This window comes from Lepidochelys kempii, chromosome 17 (assembly GCF_965140265.1).
Source record: "Lepidochelys kempii isolate rLepKem1 chromosome 17, rLepKem1.hap2, whole genome shotgun sequence".
In the NCBI taxonomy this organism is placed as follows: domain Eukaryota; kingdom Metazoa; phylum Chordata; order Testudines; family Cheloniidae; genus Lepidochelys; species Lepidochelys kempii.
In genome coordinates, this window is record NC_133272.1 from 18,955,988 (window position 1) to 18,983,023 (window position 27,036).

General features: G+C 46.4%; 1 protein-coding gene across 2 annotated transcripts in view; it reads left to right on the top strand.

Moving 5' to 3' along the window:
• The window catches only part of CUX1 (cut like homeobox 1), a 402,959-nt gene that overhangs the window by 364,684 nt on the left and 11,239 nt on the right, over positions 1-27,036 (top strand). For both annotated transcript variants that reach the window (XM_073315649.1, XM_073315650.1), the window contains 6 exons: positions 6,935-7,071; positions 8,108-8,174; positions 10,417-10,532; positions 11,099-11,215; positions 15,402-15,485; positions 17,722-17,778. In XM_073315649.1, coding sequence (XP_073171750.1) covers positions 6,935-7,071; positions 8,108-8,174; positions 10,417-10,532; positions 11,099-11,215; positions 15,402-15,485; positions 17,722-17,778 — 578 coding nt within the window. The remainder of the gene's footprint in view (positions 1-6,934; positions 7,072-8,107; positions 8,175-10,416; positions 10,533-11,098; positions 11,216-15,401; positions 15,486-17,721; positions 17,779-27,036) is intronic.

The following is a 27,036-nucleotide window of genomic DNA, read 5'->3' on the forward strand; positions in this document are numbered from 1 at the left end:
CAAGCTAGCTTCTCATAAACAATAACAGCTTCAAATCTCTATCTTTTGCCTCTTCAGATCCTCCCAGGAAAGTACAAGATTTTTCAGTAATATTCTATTTCCAGCTACATAATATTTCATCCTTGTCAGGCTGAGTCGACAGGTAAAGACCATTCTTGCTCCAGACAGCACTAACATAGAGAATGACAAGTTTCAGGAGGTGTTGATATTTTGTTCAGGTTGCTGGTTGAGTGCATAAGATTGTCCAGTTGTTTCAGTTCATCACCACCCTTAACAAAAAGTGCTGGAAGTACTGAGAGCCCTAGTAATTCAGACTGAGTTGTACCTGTCAAGTATGCTAGAGGCCACCAAACTTGAGAATGAACAGTACAGTTGAGAATTCTAGTTTTCCCAGGACTTTAGCTTATTTGTGCCATTATCTCTTGCAGTATGTTCACTTGAAGTTGAACAGTCAATGAAAGCTCACTTATCTTAAACTGGTTCAATGCATATGAGAGCCTGAAGGGTTACAGTGAGTTCTGTTAAATGTGGCAACATACCGAAAATAAAACATGAGTATTCTTTTGTTCTAGCTGAAAGCTTAAGACATAGGCATTCTAACCCACTAACACAGGTTATTCTATGTACTGTGTGAAGTTAAAGATGACCTGCATAGACACAAAAAGGGGGTTGTGCCTCTTTTTTATTTTTAGTGATGATATTCGAAGCCTGAAAAGAGGCCTATTAAGAGGAAGTGTGGATTGTTCTAATTTTCGTTGTCTTTTACATTAGAAACTCAAGCTGTGTCTACTGTTTTCCTGGAAGACACTCTGTGGATGACTGGAGAATCAGTAGAATTATGACATGGCCAGTACCAAGGAGTGAAACCTGAGCAACTGAGAGAACCCTTTTTCACTCCATTTAAAATTCAGCCAGTTGAGGGCAGGGGTGGGTACTTTCCTTATTAAAAAAACTAACAATTTAACTCAAGCATCTGAAGAATATTTAGAAGGAAAGTTCCGATAAGGATTGAGAGAGCTTCCATTCGAGTCCTCTGGTCTGCCTAAAAACATGGAAGTCAAAAGTTCAATATTCTTGATGTTTCCAAGATTTGGAAACAAGCAGAGGGGAAAAAATATCTTTTCGGGGCTCTTTTGTACATCAAAAAATCCCACTGGCCCAAAAAATAAAATGCAAAATTAATGTTTCCTTTGCATGTAAACTTTGAGGCATGTACTTCTACTGACAGGGTCCCCTAAGCCACTGGAAAATGAACAAAAGGATGTTTTGAATTTCTTCTAGCTGGGCAGGCAATATTGTCTTGTGGTCCGAGCTGGAAAGTGGGAGTTAGGAGATCTGGCTTCTGTTTCCAGTTCTGCTGCTGATTCACTGTGTTTCATTGGGCACTGTTGTGCCTCAGTTTCCCCATCCATAAAATGGCGATAATGATACTGACCCACACGGTAACACACTTTGAGATCCCCAGATAAAAGATGCTGTACAAGTGCAAAATAATGTTGATTCATTTCTCATCCCTCTTACTTTGATGCTTTTATACTGCCGCTGAATGTGTCCAAGTAAAGATTCCTCAAATGTATTAAACTAATTTAGTTCTTGAGTCTGAATTAACAGTTAGCAAATCCAAAGTTCAACTGGCACCTAGACATTTAGCTGATTGTCCGACCCATCCCCATTTGAGGGCCCCTGTCTCTGAGCCCTCCATGGCCATCTCTCTTCATTCCATGACAGGCTTAGCAAAACTTTGTAGTCCCTTTCTGACACTTTCCCCAAGATGCTACAAGCACACAGTACCCAGTGAAACCTCTAGCAAACTTCCAGCTCTCTGTGCTCCTCCTCCCTCTACCACCCTCTCTAGTCAGTGCTATAATGGATTGCTTTATGAGTGCTACATTTCCCCATGCACAGGATTAAGATTAAAGGAAACATTTCCCTTTCCCTGGACTTGCCATCCTCTACAGGCCAATCTTGCAAGGTGCAGAGCGCTTCTACCTGCACTCCTATCAATGGGGCCAGTCCTGCTTCTGTTGGGGTTAATGGCTGCTTTGCCACTGACATCTGTGGGTACAGGATTGGGGCCAGTGGACATTAAATGGTGCTGAGCATACTGCAGAATTGGGCCCTAATATTTTTTTTTTAGGGAAGAGGTTTTGTTTCCAAATATTTTGTATCTGGAAATATTCCTTTGAATATACAGTAGTGAATTCCAGGGCTCTCCCAAGTGCAAGCACTCTGAAGAGTAGAGAGTAACCCTCTCACATTTCTTAAGAAACAGCACCCTCTAGGGGGCTGTAGTTCTATTACAACTGTACAGATACTGCTGTTTGCTGATCATTTATACTGTATCTTTATATATAAAAGTTCTCAGCCCCTGCCCTAAAACGCTGGAGTGTTGTGTCATGGATTTCGAACATAGATGCAGCAAAAAGAAATAACTGGATTGTGCCTGCCATACATATCTATTTGTCCCTGTAAATATGCTCCGATCTTCTGCAGCCACCTGCTGTGTAAGTAGCGTTTGAGACGGTCAATAATAATAGTTGGCACTAATACAGCAGCTTGTGTGAAATGATCTCTCTGATTCACACGCCATTCCTCCTCACAATACCTCTGGGGGGTAGGGAAAGCACTGTTGGCATTTCACAGATGAGGAATACAATCATGCAGAAAAGGAAGGGGACCTCCAAGCCCAGGAAGTGAGTTAGTTTCAGAGCTTAGGCTAGGAGCTAGGTCTCCTAATTCCCAGTCTTGTGCTCTAATCTTTTGTCATCTTTGTTTATGCTGATAAATTATCTTTGAATTGCAGGTTTTTAAAAAAAAATCCAGGCCATGATGATTGGTAAGCAGTAGGAGTGCAGGGAATTCTGCCATTCTGGATCACTGGGCTTTGTGGGAATAGTGTGGCACTAGCAAGTCTGAACTTTCATAAGTTGCAGATTCTAACAAGCTCAAAATCTCACTGTAAGACACAGTCAAACCCAGCAGATTTCACCTGGTTTTATGTCAAAAGCACATACCCTGCATGGTTTCAATGGGGAATCTACATCAGCCCAGACTCAAGCTAAAGGGTCCCAAACCACAGCCAACCTTTCAAGACTTCGTTTCAGGTTTGTAGTGAAGCTCCAAACCAGCAGAGGTTTGCATGCGATTTGGGCTTTTGCTGTAAACGCTTTGCATGACTCAAAATGACACCTGGATGACTGCAAAGAGGTGCTTAAGGACCTCTAAGAGTCTGCCCTGGCTTTCCAAGCACAGCTTCTTCACTTGGAATCTAAGCATCTCTTACTATCCAACTTTTGATAAATGAGCATTTTTCCTCCCAACTGTTTGGAATTTTAGGCAAGAGATGGTTACTCACCCTGTGCAGTTGCTGAGATTCTTCGAGGTGTGTCCTCCTGCGGGGGTCCCAGTGCCATTGATCAGAGATTTTCGGTAGCAGTGTCTGTCTGGGTCACACGCGCACAGTGATCATCTCGCAGCACCGTTGGTGCCTCATCTAACGTGCACAAGATTCAACACCCTCAGTTCCTTCTCAACCATCCTTGGCCTGAGACAGAGCACTGTAGCAGTGTCAATGAGAACCTAGGAAAAATAATTAGGAATAGTTAGAATTAATTAGTGACATTTAAGTTTTAGTTCGTTAATAGTTAGTTTCTCATCTTTTTTCCTTCTTTAAAAAAAAACACAACTAATTATTAGGTGCATCATCAGTGAGGGACTCTACCAGCTGTTAATTAAGCTTTCACCCAGCTGAAAATTCATATCCTGTGGGCTTGATCCTATAGCCTTCACTGAGGCTAATGAAAGTTTTGCCTGTATGAAAACTGCAGGATTCAAATCTATATACCTTAGCAGAGTTTTTGATAAGGTCTCCTACAGTATTCTTGCCAGCAAGTTAAAGAAATGTGGATTGGATGAATGGACTATAAGGTAGATAGAAAGCTGGCTAGATTGTCAGGCTCAATGGGTAGTGATCAACAGCTCGATGTCTAGTTGGCAGCTGGTATCGAGCAGAGTGACCCAGGGGTCAGTTCTGGGGCCGGTTTTGTTCAACATCTTTATTAATGATCTGGATGATGGGATGGATTGCACTCTTAGCAAGTTCACGGATGATACTAAGCTGGGGAGAGAGGTAGATATGCTGGAGGGTAGGGATAGGGTCCAGAGTGACCTGGACAAATTGGAGGATTGGGCTAAAAGAAATCTGATGAGGTTCAACAAGGACAAGTGCAGAGTCCTGCACTTAGGAAGGAAGAATCCCATGCACCGCTACAGACTAGGGACCGAATGGCTCAGCAGCAGTTCTGCAGAAAAGGACCTGGGGATTACATTGGACAAGAAGCTGGATATGAGTCAGCAGTGTGCCCTTGTTGCCAAGAAGGCCAATGGCATATTGGGCTGCATTAGTAGGAGCACTGCCAGCAGATCAAGGGAAGTGATCATTCCCCTCTATTCGGCATTGGTGAGGACACATCTGGAGTATTGTGTCCAGTTTTGGGCCCCTCCCTACAGAAAGGATGTGGACAAATGGGAGGGAGTCCAGTGGAGGGCAATGAAAATGATCAGGGGGCTGGGGCACACCACTTACGAGGGGAGGCTGAGGGAACTGGGCTTGTTTAGTCTGCAGAAGAGAAGAGTGAGGGGGGATTTGATAGCAGCCTTCAACTACCTGAAGGGGGATTCCAAAGAGGATGGTGCTCGGCTGTTCTCAGTGGTGGCAGATGACAGAACAAGGAGTAATGGTCTCAAGTTACAGTGGGGGAGGTCTAGGTTGGACATTAGGAAACACTGTTTCACTAGGGAAAAAAAAGGAGTACTTGTGGCACGTTACAGACTATTTCACTAGGAGGGTGGTGAAGCACTGGAATGGGTTCCCTAGGGAGGTGGTGGAATCTCCTTCCTTAGAAGATTTTAAGGCCCAGCTTGATAAAGCCCTGGCTGGGATGATTTAGTTGGGGATTGGTCCTACTTTGAGCAGGGGCTTGGACTAGGTGACCTCCTGAGGTCTCTTCCAACCCTAATCTTCTATGATTCTATACCTCTAGTATATTGTTTTTTACTAAGCTTAAACAGCTAGAGAGCTGGATTTTCCTAATACCAAGAGACATAGATGGAGTCCATAAGTGGTAGGTACATGATCGTATCGAAAGAGAAATTCATTTGTAGTGCAGCAGGCCCTAATTCTTTCTTAGTAAATTGAAGACGCATTGATTTAATGATATTCTCTGTGTGTGTAGAGATGTATATAGCTATGACATTAGTGATGAACAGGGACTTTCATTCTAAGTTCCTAGTTTTGGTCATCTAGAAATTGTTTCTTGCATAGAAAAATGCTTGTCATGTTTTAAGGTGTGATTTTATTCAGAAAACATCCTAAAATTGGCACATTCTTACTATTGACTCTTACTTACTGGCTTTGTGTACCAGTCAGATCTGCTTGGTCAACTAACTTTAGGAATGAAAATAAGCTTTTATTGATGCTTATTCCTGGCAGCCCTGCAGAGCCAGCCCAGCACAGAAATGGGGAGCTTGTGTACATCAGCAGTATTGGTTGGCAAGTTCCAATCGGTGACACGTGTGGAAACCCCCTGTACACAGTGTTGTTTTCCAGGCTTGACACAGGGCAACCATTTAACCTGCAGCTGCTTTAACTGGTTACAGTCAGTAAGAAAGACCCTAGCCTGACTCTCAGATCCCTGGCTAAGTTTTGTTGTTACTTGTGAACTGAGCACATTTGATCTGGAAACACTGAGAGATGAAAAATGCGAAGCCCCACTCTGCCATTTTCACAGCCTCACTTTCAGAACTGCATGTGGGTGATTTTGTTCGTTTTGCTCAGGAATCTCAAAATCATTTTCATCTTAGACACATAATAGGGATGGGTCTGAACCAGAATGCCACATCCAAACCCTCCTCCAGAACTGTGCGGAAGTTCTGATCAGGTTCCATGCATTACAGTGGAGGAGCCTGTCTACTTAGCCTAAATTAAGCCCTTAATGTGTTTTGCCAGTGGAATAAGCTACTTGAGCAATACTGACAGAAATTCTCACCTGAGAGCAGACAGTCCTGAGCACATGCAGGAAGTTATTATTTTGCTGAGCTTCCACTGTATTGAGTTCCAGAGCCCCAGATATAATGCACAAGCCCTGGCTCTTGCAAATGGGATGTTGTGCAGCTCTTAGGCTAAATGCCTTTTATAGCCCCTGCCATTCATAACTGAACTCAGATGGCCACTGTGCAAGACCAAAACAAGGCTGCGTTGCCCCAGTTCATTGTGCCCAGTATGTGGTTGTGGCTGGGTGTGTAGCATGCATTGGGAACCTCTGCAGAAAGCTATTCGGCAGCACTGTTATCAATCGTTTACACGGCACCGGCACCCGAAGGATCTGTATGGGTAGGTTCCTCCCTCATAAGCCTGTAGAATCCAAAGGGACTAACAGGACAATGCAACAGGGTTGCTAGTACATCATTTAGGGTTCTGGGTCTCATGATGTAAAACCTTCCTTCTTCCCCACAGCATGGTCTGTTTTTTGAAATGAGAGGTGGAGGAGAGTGCTGGCCATTCAGAAAGCTACAGAACTTTCTGTACCCTTCAGAAATAACAATGACAGAGAATCAGGCAACACATGGGAGTAGATAATCTGAAATCAGATCAATGAAATGAATGTACAGGGATGGTCAGTTCACAGGAACAGATGATTCTATCTGCAGCACTCGGTCGAAAGCTGTGTCAGGTGTGGTAGAGTACAGCCCCAGGATGAAACCTGGTTACCTGAGGAGGCTCCTGACACCATGTTAGGCAGCTGAATTTGCATATTTCTTCTAGAGCAGCAGATGCTGCATGCATCAGACCAAAGGGGAGCTGGGTGGGATGAAAAGAGAGTTAGGTCGAGGCCCTCCATGCTGACCAACCAGTTTCGCTGGCTTTCTTTTTCAGCACGCTGTGCTGAGCTGCAGATCCAGTTCACTGAAGCCGTTTCTACTGTTGCTGATCAGAAAGAGCTCATCACCAACCTGGAGCGTGACCTCAGCACTATCCAGTCCATGTCTTCAATGCGTCGCCCTGATGCTGAGGTAATTCCAAAGGTTTCCTTCCAGTTGCTGACCCATTGATTACAAAAGCTTTATTTGCATTCAGTTCCTTTTCCTCTCCCCCACTTCTCTGCCTTCCAGCCCTTCTCCTTCCCCTTCTACTATTCCAGATACCGTACATCCCTCAAAATCTTCTCCATCATCCCACTCCCATCATCCTTAAAAACCTCTGTGCTACTCCAAGCTAGGCTCTCAGTTCTTCATTCTCTCTGCTGAGTTAACTGATCTATAAAAATATTTCCTGCTCTAGTTTCCCTAGGCCCCAGAATTCATCTCTGCCTCCTTACCCCCAACTCTAGAGTGTTCCCATTCCTCACAAGAGTTGAGGGCCACCACGAGGACCGTGGAGGGGTTGGCAAACCTTCTGAGAAGGATTTCAGCAATGATGGGGAAGCCTGTTGGGAAAACAGAAAGGAGGAATTTAAACCAAAATTTATCCTAACATTAAGAAAAGGTTCAGGTTTGAGATTTGGACAGAGGTGCCTTTTTCCTTGTTCAGCCCACCCTTATTGGGCTTGACACGTTAGAGCCATGTTTGCTCTCCTGATTTCCATTCTGATGCTTTCCTCACCCCAGACTCCAGTTCTCCCTGAGCTCTCTCAGATGCTTCTGGCATCTGTTGTTTCAGAGTCTGCCTGCATTCTGCTTCTTTGCACATTTATATTCAGGCCTTTTAGGTGTGTTGAAACTTCATGCTGCTGGCTGGACTGAAGCACTGGGTACAGCCAACCGGAGTCAATGCAATGAAAATGTCCCTGGGGCAGGATATCAGAACTTTGACCATTGTCATTTCCACAGTTCAGCCCACGAATTTCATAATGTGTAGCCCTCGTTCCCAGAATATGGGAAAGCATAATCTTAAAACCACCACCAAAGAACCTGGTATGGGCCACAAGTGGGACAGGAGAATGCGTTTGATGAACTATTGCTCTGATCGGGTGTGGGGCTTCCTCACCTTCAGACCTGTGCTACTCACCTACACTAAGAGTTCCTATTCACATCTGATTTCTCCACCCAGGGTGCTGCTGTTCACAGTCTAGAGACGATTCCAGACCCCATTAAGGAAGCTACAGCCCTCTTTTATGGTAAGAGCCCGGACTGAGTCCAGGTCGTGCTTTGCTGTTTGGTAGCTGTGTGTTCCAGGGAGTTCAGCACAGACACTGGGGCTTTACATACTATCTATGGAGTCCATACACCAGACACTGAACTTGCTGAGTACCTAACTGGGTTGCATTTGTAAGTAGTAAGTTAACCATGCAAGGGAAGCAGCTGTGTTATGGGAGATCCAGTTGAAGGGTGTGCTGAGGTTTGCTGAGGCACTCTACTGCGGACAGCTGGTGGGGATTCTCCGTTACCTTAATGGTCAGGACCTGTGCTTTCAGAGCTGAAGAATCCATTCTATCCTGACGCTCAAGGTGGCCATGGTGTGCAACATAACAGCCATTCATTCCGAAGTAGGCACGGACATTTTATTAAACTCTCCTTGGGCCTGGTTTTCAGGAGTGTTGAGCACCTCCATCTCCTGTTAGCTTCTGGGAGATCATCTCTCAAAATCAACCCTTGTTAGCCATTGTTCCTCAGCAAGTTCCGCCATCCTTTTGTTGCAGAAGAGATTCACCTGCATGCAGAGGTTCATTCCCACCCTGTCACTAATTTATTGTAGCAGATTTGTCTTGTTGAAGAACAAATGCTGACAGTCTTGGGAAGGGGTTTAACCAAGAATACTTGCTTGCTTGGTTTTCACTGTGCAGAGTCGCTGACTGTTGCTTCTTCTGATATTTTCTCCCTAAAGTACAGCCCTAGACAATACAGCAGATCAGCTTCCCCCTGTAGCCGCTCCACTGTTCCTTTCACATACCCGTAGAATTCAGACGGAAACTAAAATCCCCCGCGCTTCCACATTTGATCATTCCACAGCGAATCCCCTCCAGAGCCAGAGAGCTAAATGTTTCCTTTACATTTGCTGTTTGCTGCAAGGGCTGTGGGAGAAAATGAATCAAATAAATGATGACTGTTGGCTCCACTGGAAAAGAACCCGTTTCCTTTCCTTTTTGTTTAGAAAGGTTTTTAAGTAGAATGATAAACAATTTCATGGCAACGGTTCCACCAAGCAAAAACAACCTGAAGCCACCCATCCTGCTGCTATGAATAGCTCCACTGTGTAGACTTCGCTGCCTTCTAGGACATATTTATCTTCTGCTGTCCTTTGTAAACCCCTAGAGATGCCTGACCGCATTCACAAGGCCAGTGGCGGGGACAGCCATCCAGTGGGGTTACGTACTCATGAGAGTTCTGACCCCAGTCACAGCCAGGCATGTTCCAGGCAGCTTCATGATGCAGTTCCCAGTCCCCGGCGTAGGAAATAAATAATTGTTTTAGCCCAGCAAGCAACCAATGAATTTTTGAAGAGCGATGAAACAGAGGCACTTTGTTAGGCTATGGTGAAAAAAATAAAGTGATTGGCACCATTTCACAGGCTTTAGAAAGGGACAGAGAAGGGGCTGAAGAGACCTTTGCCAGTGTCTCCACTACTGCAAAACCTGCCCCAGGAGGGGAGTCAGTGCAGCCCAGAAAGTGGGAAAGATTCACTGGATAGGGAGTGTGACCAGCCCAGCCAGGGATTGCTGGGAACCAGCACGTTGTGAGCAGGTGCTGCGGGCAAGTGACAGTGCCTTCTCTCCTAACAGGGCCAATGGGGTTGCCTTGGGGAACATTTCCCCCTAAGGTGTGTAGAGATTAGTTGGCCCCAGACGATAGGGATAATAACACCTACCGCCTGGGGAGAGTTAAGTTTTGATTAATTACTAGAGCTGGGCAGGGAACAGTAATTCCCTTTCCCAGAGGATTTTTAATGTTTAAAATTTGGTTTCATTCCAATTTGCAATGGAAAAAAAATATTCAAAGTTCTCCGGGAAATGGAATTACCATTCTCCACCCAGCTCTACTGGGAGTCCCGGCTCCAGGTCTGCCTGGGGGGCTTCCCAGGAGCAGGGCACCCTAGGAGCCTGAGAGCCGGGGCTGCTGGGGACTGGGGCAGGGCAGCTGATAGGAAACTGGGCAGGTTTTTATTGGAACCCTGCCAGTTTCCAAAGGAATTTTGTAAAAATTGAACAATCTCTGCAAAACATTTCAATTTCAGTGAATTGGCGAATTCTGAGAGAAAAAAACGTTTTGTCTAAGTTTTTCCATCCAGCTGCATTAAATAGCCATCAGTGAAGTCCTTTGAACCCTCCGGTGGAGGGTGCCATAGAAGTGCCATGTGTTATTTATCTTCCTTGAATGTCTGCTGACTGAGGATGGTCTCTCACGGTTAGCTCTGCTTCCTAGGTTATCCTCAATCATCTCCCAGCACTCCACTTCCTGAGGGGCAGATGGATTCCCTGCTGTCCATCATCTCTAGTCAGAGGGAACGCTTCCGTACAAGGAACCAAGAATTAGAAGCGGTATGTTAGGCTGCTTACAAAGACCTGACTTTGGAATGCTGGACCTGGGTTCTATCCCTGTCTCTGCCACTGGTCTGCTGGGTGACCTTGGGCAAGTCACAGCCCCTCTCTGCCCCAGTGTCCCCATCTGTAGAACGGGGATAATGATACTGACCTCCTTTGTAAAACACTTGGAGATCTACTGATGACAAGTGCTACATAAGAGCTAGGGATTAATATTATGGTAAAAAGACACTCCCAGCCATGCATTTCTGGGCAGTTATTGCACTTCTTAGGGTTGAAGTCCATTAGGACTGTGTTGAACCCCAAGCTAGAGTAGTTCTCTCTCCCTATTTTTGTTTACAGTCATTCATTTTGATGTGTGGTTGGAGGGACCCTCCTTTGAGGTAAACCCTTTGCTGATTGTATCTGTTCTTTGTCTCTGCTGTCCTCAGCCCAGCAACTTACACAGTGCTTGGGAGGGGGTTTTATTTCTGCCACAGGACAAGTTAGGTCACCATTTCCCTTCCCAAAGAATCTGCAAACCCTGGGTCCCCAGCTAGGAGCATTTGTTCTGTGTGTTGCAGGAGAACCGCATGATGCAGCACACAATGCAGGCTCTCCAAAGTGAACTGGACAACATGAGAGCTGATAATATCAAGCTATATGAAAAGATCAAGTTCCTTCAGAGCTACCCTGGCCGGGTGAGTGCAGAGCCTGTCTCCATCTCAGCTGTTGTCCCTTGGAGGCTAATGCTTCCCCATTCTGGGAGATCCACTGCACATACTGGGGAACTGGAAAATACATGTAACTGTCTTTGTTCATTTGCAAAGGACTAAGTCGGTTAGGATGACACTGAATCTTTTCACTCAAACCTGCTTAACCGATGCCTAAAACCACCATCAGACCACAGTAATTGCCTATCCTGGCTGTCCAGTTCCTAGGCTTTGGGTAGTCCAAACTTTCCATGATTGGGGACACCTATATAATGCCATAATACTATCTGTAGGTCACCTTATCCTTTTTGTGTGGAGTAGCTTGATAGAAAGTTGCCCCTATAAATCCTACATGCAAGACTCAGAATTATACAAATTGGAGATGGAAAAGATCTACAATATCAGGCCACTTGGGCCATCTCCCTGTTGCTTCAGGATTGTCCTCTACACCTTAGGTCACAAACACACACACCCCATCTCCCTCCTGTATAATTGCTAATGTCTGGTTTTAAACATCTCACTAATGGAGCTACCCTCTGAGGCCAAGAGTTGGCCTTTCCTGCCAGAAGGTGCCAATGCAATATGCTTTGGTGTTCACACACTTGTTCTCCACCTGCAGGGTCATAGTTGCTCCTGACTGGCCTGGCACCAAGGAGTTAAAACAAATAACTCCTGAAATTATTCAGAGTCTGAGAAATAATTCAGACGGTGTCAAAAAGTGACTCACTCTTGCGTCCCACCGCATGTAAGAGTTGTACTGAGGAATTTAACAAAGAGATTTATGTGGCACGTGTTCCCTATCACAGAACAATATGCTCATTCAACTCACTGATCTCCGGAACTGTGGAGTGGCGACCTCTGAGATTACAGTTCGTGACAAAAGGCTTAGTTCCCTGTGCATTAGTCACCAGTTTTCTGCGCTTTCCCCTGCACGCTACGTCAGAGTGGCAACTGATTTCCGTTCTTCATATGCAATTGCAAGTAATGACGGGTGACAGACAGAGAGAGAATCACCCCTCTCCTGCTATCCTGAACTAGAAACTCTGTAGTGCCTCTTACTGAACCCCTTCTGGCCAGCAGGGAGAGCTCCTCTCCTTCCCAAGGTGCTAGCCACTGACCTTTCCTAGTACAGAATGTACCAGCAATCCTGTGGGTCTGTCATACTCAAAAGTGGAGAGGCTAAAGCACGTAACAAGAGAGAATAAGCCTCTCAGTAATACACAAACATAAAACAAATGCGTAAAGGTGTACACGGCCACACAATACTCCAACATCGCTGCTCAAGCAATATTCAACCATCATCTCCCCTCCTTGTTGCTTGCTAGAATGTCTGATGTATGAGGACTTTCTCCCTTGGCACACAGGTGGGATTTTAATACGCAGAAATCTCCCTCCATGCCGGTGGTCAAAGAGACCCTCTCACAACTGTTAAGAAAACTGCGTAAGCTCACATTTGAAGAGCTTTTCATTGTACCTGTGTCTTCAAGCTGCAATGTCCAGTTATGTCCAAACCTTATGTGATAGCTCTAAAATGAAACTAGATACACTGTAGGAAAGCTGTCCTAAAAATCCGCTTCCTGTCCTGACCTGCTGGGTGGTGGTGGTCTCTGCTGTGCTACAGATGCTGTGTTTCACCCCAGAGGTGGCTGCATTTCAGTAGTGGGTGAACTGAATCCATTTTATAGATCAATATCTTTAGATTTCTTTGGGATCCTTCTGAGGAAGGTTCTATATATATTAAAGACCTAACCCTGGGCATCTCTTCTTCTTCTCATAAGGGACGAACTGGGTTGGGCCTTATGCTGTTATGTTTACTTTTCCTATTAAAATGGAAGAGTGTATCTCTGTATTTACTACACCAGAATATCATCCTCATTGTACAAGGAGCACTGTATCATGTACAGCAAACCACCATGGAGGGTGACCACATAGAGAACCTAATGAGACATGTGACTGGTTAAAAATAATAATCAAAGACCATAAAATAAGGCATGCATATAATGAATGCATGAGCCCTAAACTGGGACCTAATCTAAGCCAAGGACTCTGAGATGCAGTGGCCTTTGTATCATATTCCAGAGAATAGGGGCATATTCACTAAAGTTTATTCAACTTGGGATTTACCCTGCTGAGAAGGAACCACAAGATCATGGCTGGATGACTGGGCAGAACAACAAGGAACATGTAGTAATGAGACTTGAAAGACATCTTAAAGGTCAACATCATAATTTTAAAATCGTGATGATGACAAAGACATTGCAGAAATGGAAAAATAGGGGACAGCTGGCTAACAGCAGCATTGTAAATATGATGCACCCTCATAATTAAAGCTTGAGGCAGGCAGATATGGAATCATAAGACACCAATGCATAAATAGAACAAGTTGACAGAGCACCAAACTCCAGCACCCTAGGGGATTCTACATTTTTTAGTTGCTGTGTTTTAAGCCTACTTAAACCCCCAGTGGCAAAGAAACAAGTGGGAAAATCCAAAAGCAAGAGCAGCAAATGGGACCCAAGCATGAAAAGTTAGCACCAAATCAGTAAATCTGCACATACCAATTCTTGGAAATTATTATCCATTCAGACATGCCGTGAGATCCAATGCATTGTACTGACTCTGTGTCCACACTATGCACTGTTTGTATGAGCTAAAACGCTTTGGAGGAGGTCATTGTTTTACCCGAGTACATCCAATGTTGTCAAGGAATTTGGGGAGGAATCAGTAAGTGGGCTTGGAATCTGGATGATATTTTAATAAGTTGGAACACAGTTTGCAGACTTGTAGCCTCACATAGGGCTTTCAAGAAGTGCTCATTGTTAGTTTAATCCAGAGCTGGCTATAAGGTTATGAAATGGGAACTTCCATACTGGGAGAAACTTGAGATCAGGATGTAGCTTACCTGAGAACATAACTTGCTTAAATAAGATCTACATCTCTCACCCCCTTTCAGGGGGTTTTCACAATTTCCCTTGCCCTTTTGTCTGCTAATAGATGTGTGTTTAAATAGTGTTTTCATCCCTCTGAGCCCCTCTCCCTCTCTCACCTGATCTGTCAGGGATATTATGCTGGAGTTGTGACATCCTAAGCATTCCATGGCAAGAACATTCTGTGGTGTTGCAAACAGATCATTCTGACTTTGTTGTTTGATCATGCAGCTGAGGAGGTGGGCGGTGTAATATGAAGCTGTTATTTACCTAAAACAGGAGCAAAGGAAATACAAAACTTCGGGTTAAATTAAAAGGTTTTGTTTAAATGGCCTTTTCTGCTTTGCTTGAGTGTGCAAGACCAACTTTGGAGCACTGATCAACTCTGCCATAGGACTGAGTTTTTACCCTGTGCACAGACTTGCACAGACTACCACCATATGTGCAGTTGAGCAGGGATTGTCTGGGGTGATGGGAGTGGGGCTTGGAGTTGGGAGACTTGGATTCTAGTCTTGATTCCCCATTGCCTAGTCACTCCTACCTGTGCAAAGAGTTGTGCTCCTGAGTAGGAAGCATTTTACACCCACTCTGCACTGGGGTCAGTGACTATCACCGGGGGCAAGGCAGGGGAGAATCAAGTCCTCTCTGCATAACCTTGGGCAAGTCACTTGATGTCTCCGTGCCTTGGTTTCCTCGTTGGTAAAGTGGGGATAAAATCACTCAAGCCCTTTGAGGTGTCAGTGTCCCAATATAACTATTGCTAGAACGACCACCAAATGCAGAATCTGCTCTGCAGTGGCTCAGTGTTCCATCCCAGCATCCAATTCCTATGGTTCTGCCTAAAGGAATGAACCATGCATTTATGGGGTAGGATGCTGAATCCACTTAAAACCTTCTCAGAGTGATAGTCTCTTTTGAGCTCTCCAGCCCCAATGTGTGCGGGCATGTGTGCAAAGGGCAGAAACTTGGCGGAATGCCCTTAATTAATTAAGGTGCCCCTTTTAATTACAAAAATTAATTAGGATGAGCAAAGAACATTGCCTGGCTATGTCTTCTGCTTCCCCATTGCTTGGGAATGAATGTAGAGTCCATGGCTCACCCCAGAACTGGAGATCTCCAGTGGGTTAATGGTGCTGCAGGGAGCCATCTGCTCCCAGGAAAGGATGGCGCAGAGAGTAACTCTTGTGCCGCCCAGCCCAGCTGTCAGCAGAGGTGAAGGAAGCTAACTTCTTGTTTGATTCCTGTAGGGTGGTAGCAGTGACGACACGGAGCTCCGCTACTCCACCCAGTACGAAGAGCGCCTGGACCCCTTCTCCTCTTTCAGCAGGAAGGTATGGAAAGCCAGAGGGGTTCTCTGCTCCCGAGGGCCAAGTCTGGCAAGGGGCTGAGTTGCCCTCCCCATGAAGACCACGAGGGTTGGGCGCACTGAGCACCTCATTAGATTGGGTCCTAAATGATTAGCACACCAGAATATTTTGACATTTAGTATCTTAGTTAAGAGTGTGTGTGTGTGGGGGGGGTCTCTCTCACGCTCTCTCACTCTTCATGTTCCCTCCAGACTCCACCTCTCCTTGCCTCCCCCCCAAGAGTTAACAGTGGGTAGCTCCGTTCCAGGGGACTGGCGTGCACAGGACACGCATGTCCCATAGCACTTTGTGGGCAGCTCAGGGCATGGGCCTACACGTCTTCTCATGTGGTGTTCTTTTGAAGCTGGTAGCTGAAGAGCAACACCAGGGCTTTGAAAGGCTCATTCCAATTCATAACCATAGACAGCCCTTAGTCACAGAATGGCTTTGGGGAAAAGTGAGGGTGGGTGGGTGGGGGTGGTGCTCCCCTAGTAAACTCCCTGAAGCTGGATCACAGCTTTGTCTCCCATCCTGTATTGATCCGTAGCCTAAGCATGACAAAGGGGCACTGCTGTATGTTTGGTGGCTGCTGTAATGTTCTCGCCCAGCCTCTGCTGGTGGAAGAGACGTCTTGGTGCATGGAAAGGGAAGAGGCCCCTGGCTAGCCGCAACAACCATGGAGCAGGCTTCCTTACCCAGGCCTGTCTCTGTTCCCAGCTGTCTGGTCTGGGCCTATCAGTGAGGGAAATGCCTTCCAGGGTGATGAACCAGGCAGTTAGAAAACAGGGTGTTGCTCTATTGGGTCCACTATAGAGAGACATTTAAAATGGCATTTTTCCATTCAAGCAAAAGTTTTCACACACATAACCCTCACCACCCCCAAACTTCTTAGACTGAAGGAGTTCTTTGGTTTGGGGGGGGGGGGTTGTGGGGGAGGGGAGGGAATTATTTCACAATCCCAGGGCCAAATACAGCTTGGAGTAAGCACATGGACCTGTTGTGGGGGTTCCCAAGCCAGTTTCAGCACTGATGAAGCAGGGTGGGTGTTAGATGCTGTGTGTAACTTGGACCAAGCTACTGGATGCAAAACAAGAGTAACCTACCATCAAGGGGGTGTAGCTAGAACAGCAGCTAACAAGAGGGTGTAAGATAAATCTAGCCACCCTCATGCACTTCACCATGTACTTAGACCATCCCCAAGCCTCCTGGGGGCCCAGTTCCGTTCCGCTGTAGGAAGCACAGCCCCCTTGGCTCCAGTAGGAGTTGAGCCTTCTCACTCCAGTGCTGAATTTTACGCCAGACAAAATCCCCAAATGCTATAGGCTGCATCTCTCCTGCAAACACTCTGAATGGAAGACCAGCGTGAATTGCATGACTTAGCCACTTGCATCTGATGGGTTACACACACCACTCCTGAGTTTGGCCCATTCTCTAGAATTCAGTCTTGCATTTAGCTTGCTGCCCAAAGCCAGCCAAAACCTCTCCTGTTCTCCAGCTGGATGGAGCATTCTGTCCACTGGGATGCTTGGGAGCAGGCTGGGGACTGGGATTCCACACCCAGAGCATTGCTGACCATGGGGTATGGAAGAAATTGCCTTGTGCTCACTCAGTCTCTCTGTACAACCAGAACCTGTCAGTTCATGCAGGGTCACTGTTCATCCTGCTGTTTTAATCTTAAAAAGTCCTTTCCATATTCCTCCCTCCCAGCACCCCAGCAGGAAGGCAGGTGGTATTTATCCCCATTTTACAGATGGGGAAGCTGAAGCAGAGGTTGAGCCTTGGGCCTGACCATTGAAGGAGTCAGGGTGATAACGCAGTAGCTCCAGGCTCCCAGATGTGTATTGAGACTATCTCTCTGCTCTACAGCTGCATGGCCCAAATGCCAACGGCAGCAGAGTAATACTGACTGGGAAAATTGAGCAATAAATAATCACAGTAACAAGGTGGAAAGAAACCCTTTGACCCTTCTGGACCTTTTGTGAAGAGGCAGGTAGTAGCTGACATCTGGACATTAAACCGCTAGAGTAAGAACATTGGAGAGGGGTAGATTTGGGAGTAGAGGGCAGTTAATCTTGGCCTACCACTTACATCCCTCCCTTCCATGAGAAGTAGGAAGTGCTGCTTGGTTTTTTGGCATGCAACAAGCCTCCCCTATATTTCTCCAAATCTAAAATGAGCACTTCTAGCCCCAAATGAAACCTCTTGTGCCATTTACTTTCAGGAACGCCAGAGGAAATATCTGAGCCTCAGTCCTTGGGATAAAGCTACCCTCAGTATGGTAAGTGCTGGCAGGTCACCTACAGTACATAATTCTCTGTCTCCATTTGTTGCTCTCCTCTTGCCAAAGAATTTGCTGGTCTCTTTGCTTTCAACAAGGACCTTCCTTCTTCAGAAACTGCCAAACCTCTCACACTCCTGTGTACAGGGTTGCACACTTTCAGATCCTTCACAGAATTTTCCTTTCTGGGTTTGCTGATTGCCATTCAAGCCAGCATTGCCCCCCTCTGATCCTGTGGCAGAGCTACAAATCATGCTGTACTTGTGACATCCTAGTTTCAGACACAATGGCACCAGGCTGATGTCCCAAATACAGAACTAGGACTTCTCTGCAGCCAGTTCTTGCATGGGAAGATGAGCTGTGAAGGAAACTATTTTTTTAAGCACAAATACTTTCACTCTTAGCAAATGGACCTCTGAAAAGTAGCAGCCAAGTACATTTTCTTCTGGTTATAAACATTTATCTCACGTCAAATACGCTCTGCCCACCTCCTGTTTTCTGAGCCCTTGAGCACTGGGTCCCAGCTCAGTGTGCTCAGAGTGGATCATTTTATGTATGTTTTGTTGACACCACTTGGACCTCACAAGTTAATAAGGACAGACAGTCGCTTCTTCCACTCTTAACTCTCCTACTGAGTCTTTGCAAATGGTTCCACTTCAGAAGAGGAGATAAGGACAAATGTTTCCTCTCTTGTTGTCCCTTCATCAGGGTGTTTGCATCACAGCTGACTGGATTCCAGAATGGCTGAGGGGGCAAAGCTCAGATCCAGCCCATGGCCACATGACTCACATGACATGGTGTCCTGAATCGGGGTAGGAGGGGGGCAGATGGTTAGCTTGTATTGGCTTTCATTTAAGAGAATGTTCTTTTAGAACAGTTTGGCTTTTTCCCTTGACATCAGTTAAAGGTGACTTGCAGAAGGTGGTGTGTAGTGCACAAAAGGTGATGTGTTGCCGGGGGAGTGTACAGGGAAGATGTCTCCTTTCTGCTGCTGTATAATGGATTATGGAGGCCTCAGTGGTTGTTTTAAAAATCTGCTTGTTTTCTGCTCTTCAGTTCTTTGTTACCCTGCTTTTCCTGGAAGACTCAGGACAACTGGACACTTACTAGAAGGGGGAAATCCCAAGTACCAAGGAAGTGAAACTGGAATAATTGAGAGGGGAAGAGATTTTTAGGCACTGTTTAAAAGTCTTAGGCCCAGATTCTCCTCTGCAGCTGGGAAGCACACAGCATGCCTTGGCAAGAGCGGTGAAGTTAAAAGCCTCCTTTTATACTCCCCTGGTCCTGGGTCTCAGTGAGCCCGACTGGTCCCCCACTGTAAGTTAGCGCATCCCTCCTGCTGCTCTAAATTGCACCAGCAATGAACAGCCCTAAAGGGGATGCAAGGGCAGCTGGGGATCAGCAACGCATCTGGACACCTTAGTCACACCCTCTTTTCCTTGGTCACACGCCTTCCGCCAACCACAGCAGGGGTGGGGAATAGTGGCAGCCGAGGAGCCACTATGCCTACACCAGCTCTGCACCACTGATGACGCCCCTATACAAGGAGGGTCGTCTTGAATCTGACTTAGGGCCCCTTGATCTGCAGGGCCGGGGGGACAAAAGCAGGAACCAGGCCTTTGTTTTTGTCAGCATCTAGTGAGCTCATATGCTAGGAAGGAGAGATTCAACTGCCAACCCGCCCCCGCCATCAGTTAAGGGCTAAGAAAGCTCCTACCCGTTCTCTTGTCCTATGGCAAAACAAGAGAAGACTTGACATGCGTGATATTCCTGAGCTGAAAAACTTCCAAGTCTCCTTCATCCACAGTAAGTCAGCAGGAAGTTCCCACCCTCACCCCTATACACACGAACTCTGGCTCCAGCACAGATGCTTTCTACAGACGTGCTGCTGGGGGGGGAATAATTTCCCCCGGCTCCTTGCCCTGTGATCAGTCATTCCCTGACATTACAAGCACTGTAATACGTCACCTGTTAGAGTAGCTTCCAGCTGAGGAGCCAAAAGCATCTGACAATCGCCAGTCGCTTGAAGGCCATGACTTCACTGCCAGAAACAGCGTTGCTTTTACAGCAAGATGGCTAACGGGAGCCAGCTGTCTCGCTGTAAAATCCTCGTGCTCAAGGTAAAGTGGATTTTACCTTGCTGTAAGTAGGCGAGTTCAGCTCCATGAGGGGGCACGTTGTTGACTTCATCGAGCCACATCAAGGTAAAAACTACTTTTGTCCTGTCTCCACTAGGATTTTACGGCGAGATGACCCACCTGTGTTAGCTGTCTTGCTGTACAAACACCCCTTTCTGGCAGCAAAAACATAGCCTTGGCTTCAGAATACCCTGTCCTGTTGCATGCATGTAACACTCCTGCGTGTTAACCTCGTGTGACACAGGAGGAAACCGAGCAGAGGGCCTGGTTCCCAAAAGATTGGGTGTGCAATGGCATGTGCAGCGCCAGCTCTCGTTTGCAGATGCAACAGCTGTTTTATGCCTACCAGGCCGGATTCGGGCTGATCCTTGTGTAGGTTGACTGTGCCTTGCTGGGTGGGAAAAGGTGAGGTCATAGCCCTTGCCCATGTACTTGAGTGAGCAGAACTGGCCTGCCACTGAGGGGCTTTACAACCTAGTACAAGGTGGTACAACTGTGCTCTCTGGGAGGTGTTGCGTCTCCCTGACACTATTGCTTGGAACCGGCGCTGGGGCATTTGCCACTCCACACTGCCTGCAATGCAGGTCTGCACCTACCGGGCACCGTTTTTCTTTAATAGAGGGGACTGGTCTGTGTTCAGTGGCTCAATTTATTTGAGCATAAGCTTTTGTGAGCTACAGCTCACTTCATCGGATGCTGTAGCTCACGAAAGCTTATGCTCAAATAAATTGGTTAGTCTCTAAGGTGCCACAAGTCCTCCTGTTCTTTTTGCGAATACAGACTAACACGGCTGCTACTCTGTTCTGGGGCAATAGATTGTCTGGTTCCATTGTGCCTTTAACTTTGTTTGAGGGGCAGGATTTGCTAAATGTGTAGTTGGCTTGTACGTTACCTCAGCGCTTCAGAGATGCAAAGAGAACAGCTGCAGTAACTAATGTGGCAAGGTTATACTGTACTTAGAGCCTGACGCAAAAGAAAGATTACAGGGGCTGGTTATGAGGCTAAGATTTACAAAGCTGATTTAGGGGATTTGGAGACCATTCCCATGAAAACTATTGGGAGCTGTGTGCCTAAATCCCTTGTGGCTTTCCAAATCTCTACCTAAAAGTAGAGCATTTTTACCTGGGATTCCTGCAGGTGCCAAAACTCATTCCCATAGCCGGCTTTATGTATTTCTAACAAACTGCAGCTGCATATTTACAGACACAACAGCCAGAAATGGGGATTGTCAGCATCTGCTCCTACCACGTGAGCTAAACAGGGGATCCCTTTAACTGTAAGTAAGTAGCAGGCTGTTATAGTTGCGGGGACTAGCCACTAGTTGTCATCTCAGTCACTAAGGGCTCTCCTATACAAACAGGAGGAGGCAAGCAGGGGTGTAAATTGAACTCTCACTACCGGCAGCTCACTAATAGTCTGTATGCACCATGCTACTGTGCACTAGAAGTTCCCTCCTGCACTTTGAGCTGCACCACTTTGAAACAGGAACTGTTCGTGCAGACAAACCCTAAGGCAGCATACGCCACCACAACATAATGGGATGCTTTTTGAGCCCAGACGCAATTATCATATTCCCCGTGAGCTGCTTAGAAGTGTCCTCGAACCAGGCAGCATCAGCGTGCATCAACTATTCTTAGAAGTGTGGGCATCAGGCAGAGTGCCAGCAGAATGGAAAGCTGGCATGAGAGTGGCCCTGTACAAGGGCAAAGGATCTCGCACTGAGTCTGGCAACTACAGGCTGATCTCATTGTTATTGATCCCTGGAAAAGTCTTTGCTCACGTTCTGCTTGGTAGGATGCAGCTGCTCCTTAACAGACATCATCATCCACAGCAAACAAGTTTCACTGTTGGAGTATCGACCATGGATACTGTCCTTATTCTCCGGCTTCTGGCTGAGCTGCACTGAGAATCAACCGCTCTCTTCATGTGGCATATATTGATGTCAAAGCAGCTTTTGATTGATGGGTCAGCACTTTGGCTCACACTGAAAGGAGCTGGTGTTCCAGATATTCTGCTAAATCTTCACACCGGTACCAGTGTGACTGTGCACGTTGGTTCATGGGTTTCACCACATTCCTACACAACCTCAGGTGTGCAGCTGGGATGCATTCTCGCCCCAACACTAGTCTGTCGAGCTATCTACTGGATATTAGGACTTGCTGCTCCGTACGTCGAAATCAAGGTTGGTCAAGAAGTGCTCACTATGTTTACGATGCCGCCTTGCTTGTGCAGAAGACCGAGAATATCAGCCCCGCCCTCCAAGGTCTGCAAGACACTGACTGCACTATGGGGTTGAATGTCTCATGGCAGAAGACAAAGGTCCAGAATATCAGAGTTAGGCCACCAGAACCCCTGGTGCAGGTGGGGTTGAGTACCATGGAGAGTGTTGATGAGTTCATCTAAGTAGGCTGTAAGCAAAGTTCAAACAGTCATAGTACACTGGACATCCTCCAATAACTAGGTCTTACCACCTTCCTGCATGAAACCCATATCTCACTAATGGTTGCAAAACCATCTTTGCCCTGAGACAAAGTTCAGGATCTATCAAACCTGTGTACTACCTGTATTGCTATACCAGTCAGAAACTTGGCGCCTCTTATTGATAGACTTGCAGTGGCTAGAGGCATTCCATATGCTATCAGCGCCAAATCTTGCGCATAAAGTGGTTTGACTTTGTGTAAAAGGCCACAATCTCGCAGACATCTAGCCCTCCTTCAGTTGCTCATTATATTCAGCCGCAACTTTGCATGCTCTTTGACCACTTTCCCAGGATGGGCAAAGACACACCAGCACACCATGCTCCCAATCTCTCAATAAATGTGCAAAGGGGTGCACACTGTAACCCGACCTGGAGCCACGCACTCAGGGCCGCCCCTACGGGGGGTGCGGGGCCCGGAGCAGATGTGACAAATCCATCACTTCCAGCACTGACCGTACCAGCCAATCACACCGGCCCATGGGGCCATCCAAATCACGGGGCCAAGAGCAGTTGCCCCAATTTGCCGAACCCAAGGGACGGCTCTGCATGCACAGGACTGCCCTAGAGATTCATGGGTTTGCAGGATTGATCTAGATCTAGGAAATTCGCTACGTGATGCCTGGTGCAATGCCATCAACCATGGTGACTCTGGCTGGCCCAATGATCCTCAGTAGACTATGCAGATCTAATGATGGTTATGATGATTTGATATCTGTGTTCCCCTCCGCTTTGGATCATGACTGGATTCACAGAAGAGAAGGAACTGGTATGCACTGCCCCTATACCCTCAGCACGGAGCACAAGCAGAGCCAGGGACCAGTGGACAAAGCTTGCAAAAATTCTCTGGTCTCAGGTGCACAGACTGCATGCGGACCCCACAGTGGACTAGAAATGGGGACCACACATCTCCAGTTACAACAAGGCAAGTAACTTCCTTATCTAGAGGAAATGCATAAAAAATGCAATTGGGCACCAGTAAATACGTTAATCATGGTCAGAAGAAAAATCAATGACTGGAAAAGAGAAAACGAACACCATATAAAGCCACATTAAGAATGTTATTAGAACCATAAAATAGACACGTTGGCTTATGCTGTGTGTTGAAAGCAAAAACGCAAACGTAAGGGCATTGTCACTACTGGAGAGGAGCCAGGACTGGAATCCCAAATCTCAACACCCAAACTTTATGGGATTTCAAAATCCAAACTCCAGTTTCTTAGCCTGAGCCCAGAGTCTGACACCTCTGAGCAGAATCTCCACTATCCCCCATACCTGGACTTTTGGGCTGTTTGGTGTCAGAAATCCAGACCTGATCCCACCTCTCAATTAGATGGCATGCTATCGGTAGGGATTAAGATTGATGCTGCATCTTCTCAGGGCTACGTGAGTCCCTCACAAACTTTTCCACTAAATCTCTTTCTAAAGAGGCGGTGATAGTACCTGAATGTTGTTTGAACTCTGTCTCTGGGGACCACCTCCTGAGCTGCTTTCTTGGGCAAAATTCCCATGGACTTCAAGGACAGTTTGTCTGAAAATAATCTCATGATTTCCCACCGGCTGACTCTGCTAGAACATCCATGGGTTAGTCTGTATCCCGGATGAAGTGAGAGAGACTACAAAGCCTGTACAGTGCAGTAAATCCCCAGGTCTCTGGCTTTACTGCTGTTTGTAGAACATGTTCAAAGTGCCACTGACACTTCTCCTTTCCAAATGATTCAGGGTGATCCTGAACCTGAGTTGCACTGGTCATTGCTCTGCGTCTCATCTCTCTAACTCTGTTGGAGAGCCCAATAATTCAGTTTAATTTACTTTTTATCTAGCATCCTTCACACAAAGCGCCTCTCAATGCTTTACAATGAGAGACTAAATAATGAGCAAATGCTTGGCATAATTGCATATGCAGAGTGCAAGGCACAGTGTGGCAGGAGGAGACAAGCGGGTAAAGGAAGCTGTAATTTCAAAGGGGTAATAATGGACATAAGCATTCTTGTAAACTAATTACAGGGAGGAAAGGGGAAGGTGATTTAGCCTTTGCCTGAGGATAAATCCAAGGGGGGAGGGGTTAAAGGTGAGATATGAGAAGAGTGAACAGCGGAGAACAATGAGGAGGGGAAAACGAATTCCAGAGCATGATGCTTCTAAAATGCAGATAAGCAGAATTCTATCCAGTGTGATGCCTCATAGCCCAGTTCTGCTCTTCACTAACACTCACGTTGGGTATAGCAGCTTTGGTTATACAGGTTTCCTGCTAAATAACAAGTTTTAAGCATATTTGTTCCTAAAGAAAGAAAAGCAGTGGTTCTGCAAGGTGGAGGTATCCTAGCACTCTCAGCAGGTGCGGTCTCCTCCTGCCAGCCGATGGAGTCGAGGAAAATGAATTCTCGTGATGGCCTTCCCCCGTAACACGGATAAGTCTTGTCTAAACTGGGAATTTGACAACAAAATTCTCACTGGTTAGGGAGCACAAGTGTAGACAAGCACCTGCGACTGGATTTGGGATTATACTAATTAAGGTAGGCTCTAAACTAGAGCTGCAGAGGTAACTGGGCACAGTACCATAGGGTACAGGATCCGATTGCTGTTGGGATCCAGAGTGTAATGCCTGGGTGGCTGGAGTGACCTTTGAGAAATATCAAACAGATTAAGATTATTTTGTATTTCCAATGGTGTTAGCCCAGACCCCTGGGATCTTTAGCATTTGGCCCAGAAATTGCCAATTTGCTGTCCTAACTCTGCGTTCTTACACCACCCAGCAGTTGTTGATTTGCACAGAGATGGATCTGATATGGTTGCCAACTGACTTTTCAGCTGGTATCCTCTTCGTTATTCAAGCTGCCTTGCAAAACTAAACCTGCTGGCAGATAATCCTCCCTCCCCATCCTGCTTCTTCCCTCAAAGAGAGCTATAAAAACCCTCTCTGGGTATCGAGCAGAGGCCACTGGATGAATGTGTCTGGAATAGTAACGTCTCTGCGGCGCAGTGGGAGGAGGTGTGGAGCTGGCAGAGTGGGCTGGAAGGTGCTTCACAACTCAACGCAAGGTGTGTATTTCCATTCCAGCGGCTGAAGCCCCGCACAGCGCAGCCTGGGTGTGTTTGGTTTCAGCAGTCAGAACGCATCGAGCTCCTGGATACTTTGCGAGCCGGGCAGTTATGTCCATCAGAACAGATCTATTTCATTTGGCTTGTAGGGTGCAGCACGTGGAGAGGGAACGGGCTCCCGTTCAGTGGGTATGTGCATGTAGCTCTTTTTAACATTAAGCGAGAGGAACATAGGGCTGTTCCAAATCAAAGGGGCCTGAGGTGGAGCCTCCTTGGGGGGAACGGAGGGCAGAGAACTGGTGCCTTACTGCCATGTGACTGGCCCGTGGGTGACATCTCTTGCTGTCGCTATCAACCTTACTCTCTGAGCCAGATCCTGCTACTTTAGACATCAATAGCAAAACTCCCACTGCCCTCCCTGAACAAATGTGTTGTCCCAGTTCAAATTTAAATCTTGCTTTTCCCAAGATTTGACTTAAATTTGAGTTTGTGATGTTAGCAGCCTCAGGCACTGGGTTGAGTGTTGTAATGCGTTGATAGTCCAGCGTGAAAGGGGTTAAACATCTGGGATGGTTGGCTACAGTACAAAAATATACTGTATTACAAGCAAAACAGTCTTTGCACCATTCACATAAAATCCAAGCAAATGCCAACATGAATATGGATAAGGTGGAATGCTAGCGCCTCAGTGAATCGAAACAACTCATTTACAAAAAGCGGACTTAAGGGAGTTATTCCTCTGGATATTTAAGAACATAATCTTGTTTGTTTCAGTAGTGATCTCCATTGCCTTGAGTAGCTGAAAGGACATCAGCAACGAATTGGTTTGGGTGTGGGTTTTGTTTCTTTAATTCCATCCTGTGAAATCCCCTGATAGAATTTTGGGGGCTTAAATGAGAATTTACTTTTGTCCAGAATTTGTCTCTGCTGTTAAAGCAGAGATAAATTCTGACCCCATGTTTGTAAAACAATTCCATCCTGGATGATGATAGGGGTTTTAGGTTTTCCCTGGCATCCTGAATGTCCCAGAGGAGCGGGCTATGGAGATTTTCCCATTTTAGTCACCAGCTCAGATTTGACCCAGGTCAGTAGTGACTGAACATCATTAACACCTGACAGTTGTTTGCTGCTGCTCTCCAAAATGAGCAGTTTGATGGCAACACAGTTCTTGTAAGAACAGGTGTGCATATCACAATTTGTAATGACATCCTGGCCAGGATTCAATGGCCATGAAGGCTGAATCTCCCTTTCATCTCTACCAATGAGCCTGCTGGGTCGAAGCTGAGGCATTTTAGCAGGGCAGTGTAGATGCCCATCCTGGAGATACACAGAGGGGACAGTCTCCAGGGATAGCTCCCCAGCACGGATTTCATGTAAAGTATCTAATGTGTATGAATGTCATTATCGGTCGCTTACCTTGAAAAGGCTCAGGTGGGGGCTGCACAGGACCATAGTTCACAACCTGGGATGGGAAAAGGTGAGTGTTAGTTACCCCGCAAAAACCTGGTACAGTGAGCTCATCTTGAATGCTGCTCACCAGTGTGCAGCAGAGGGACGTCTATGAGGGCCCCAGGTGAGAAATGCCTACCCACATGCCCACCA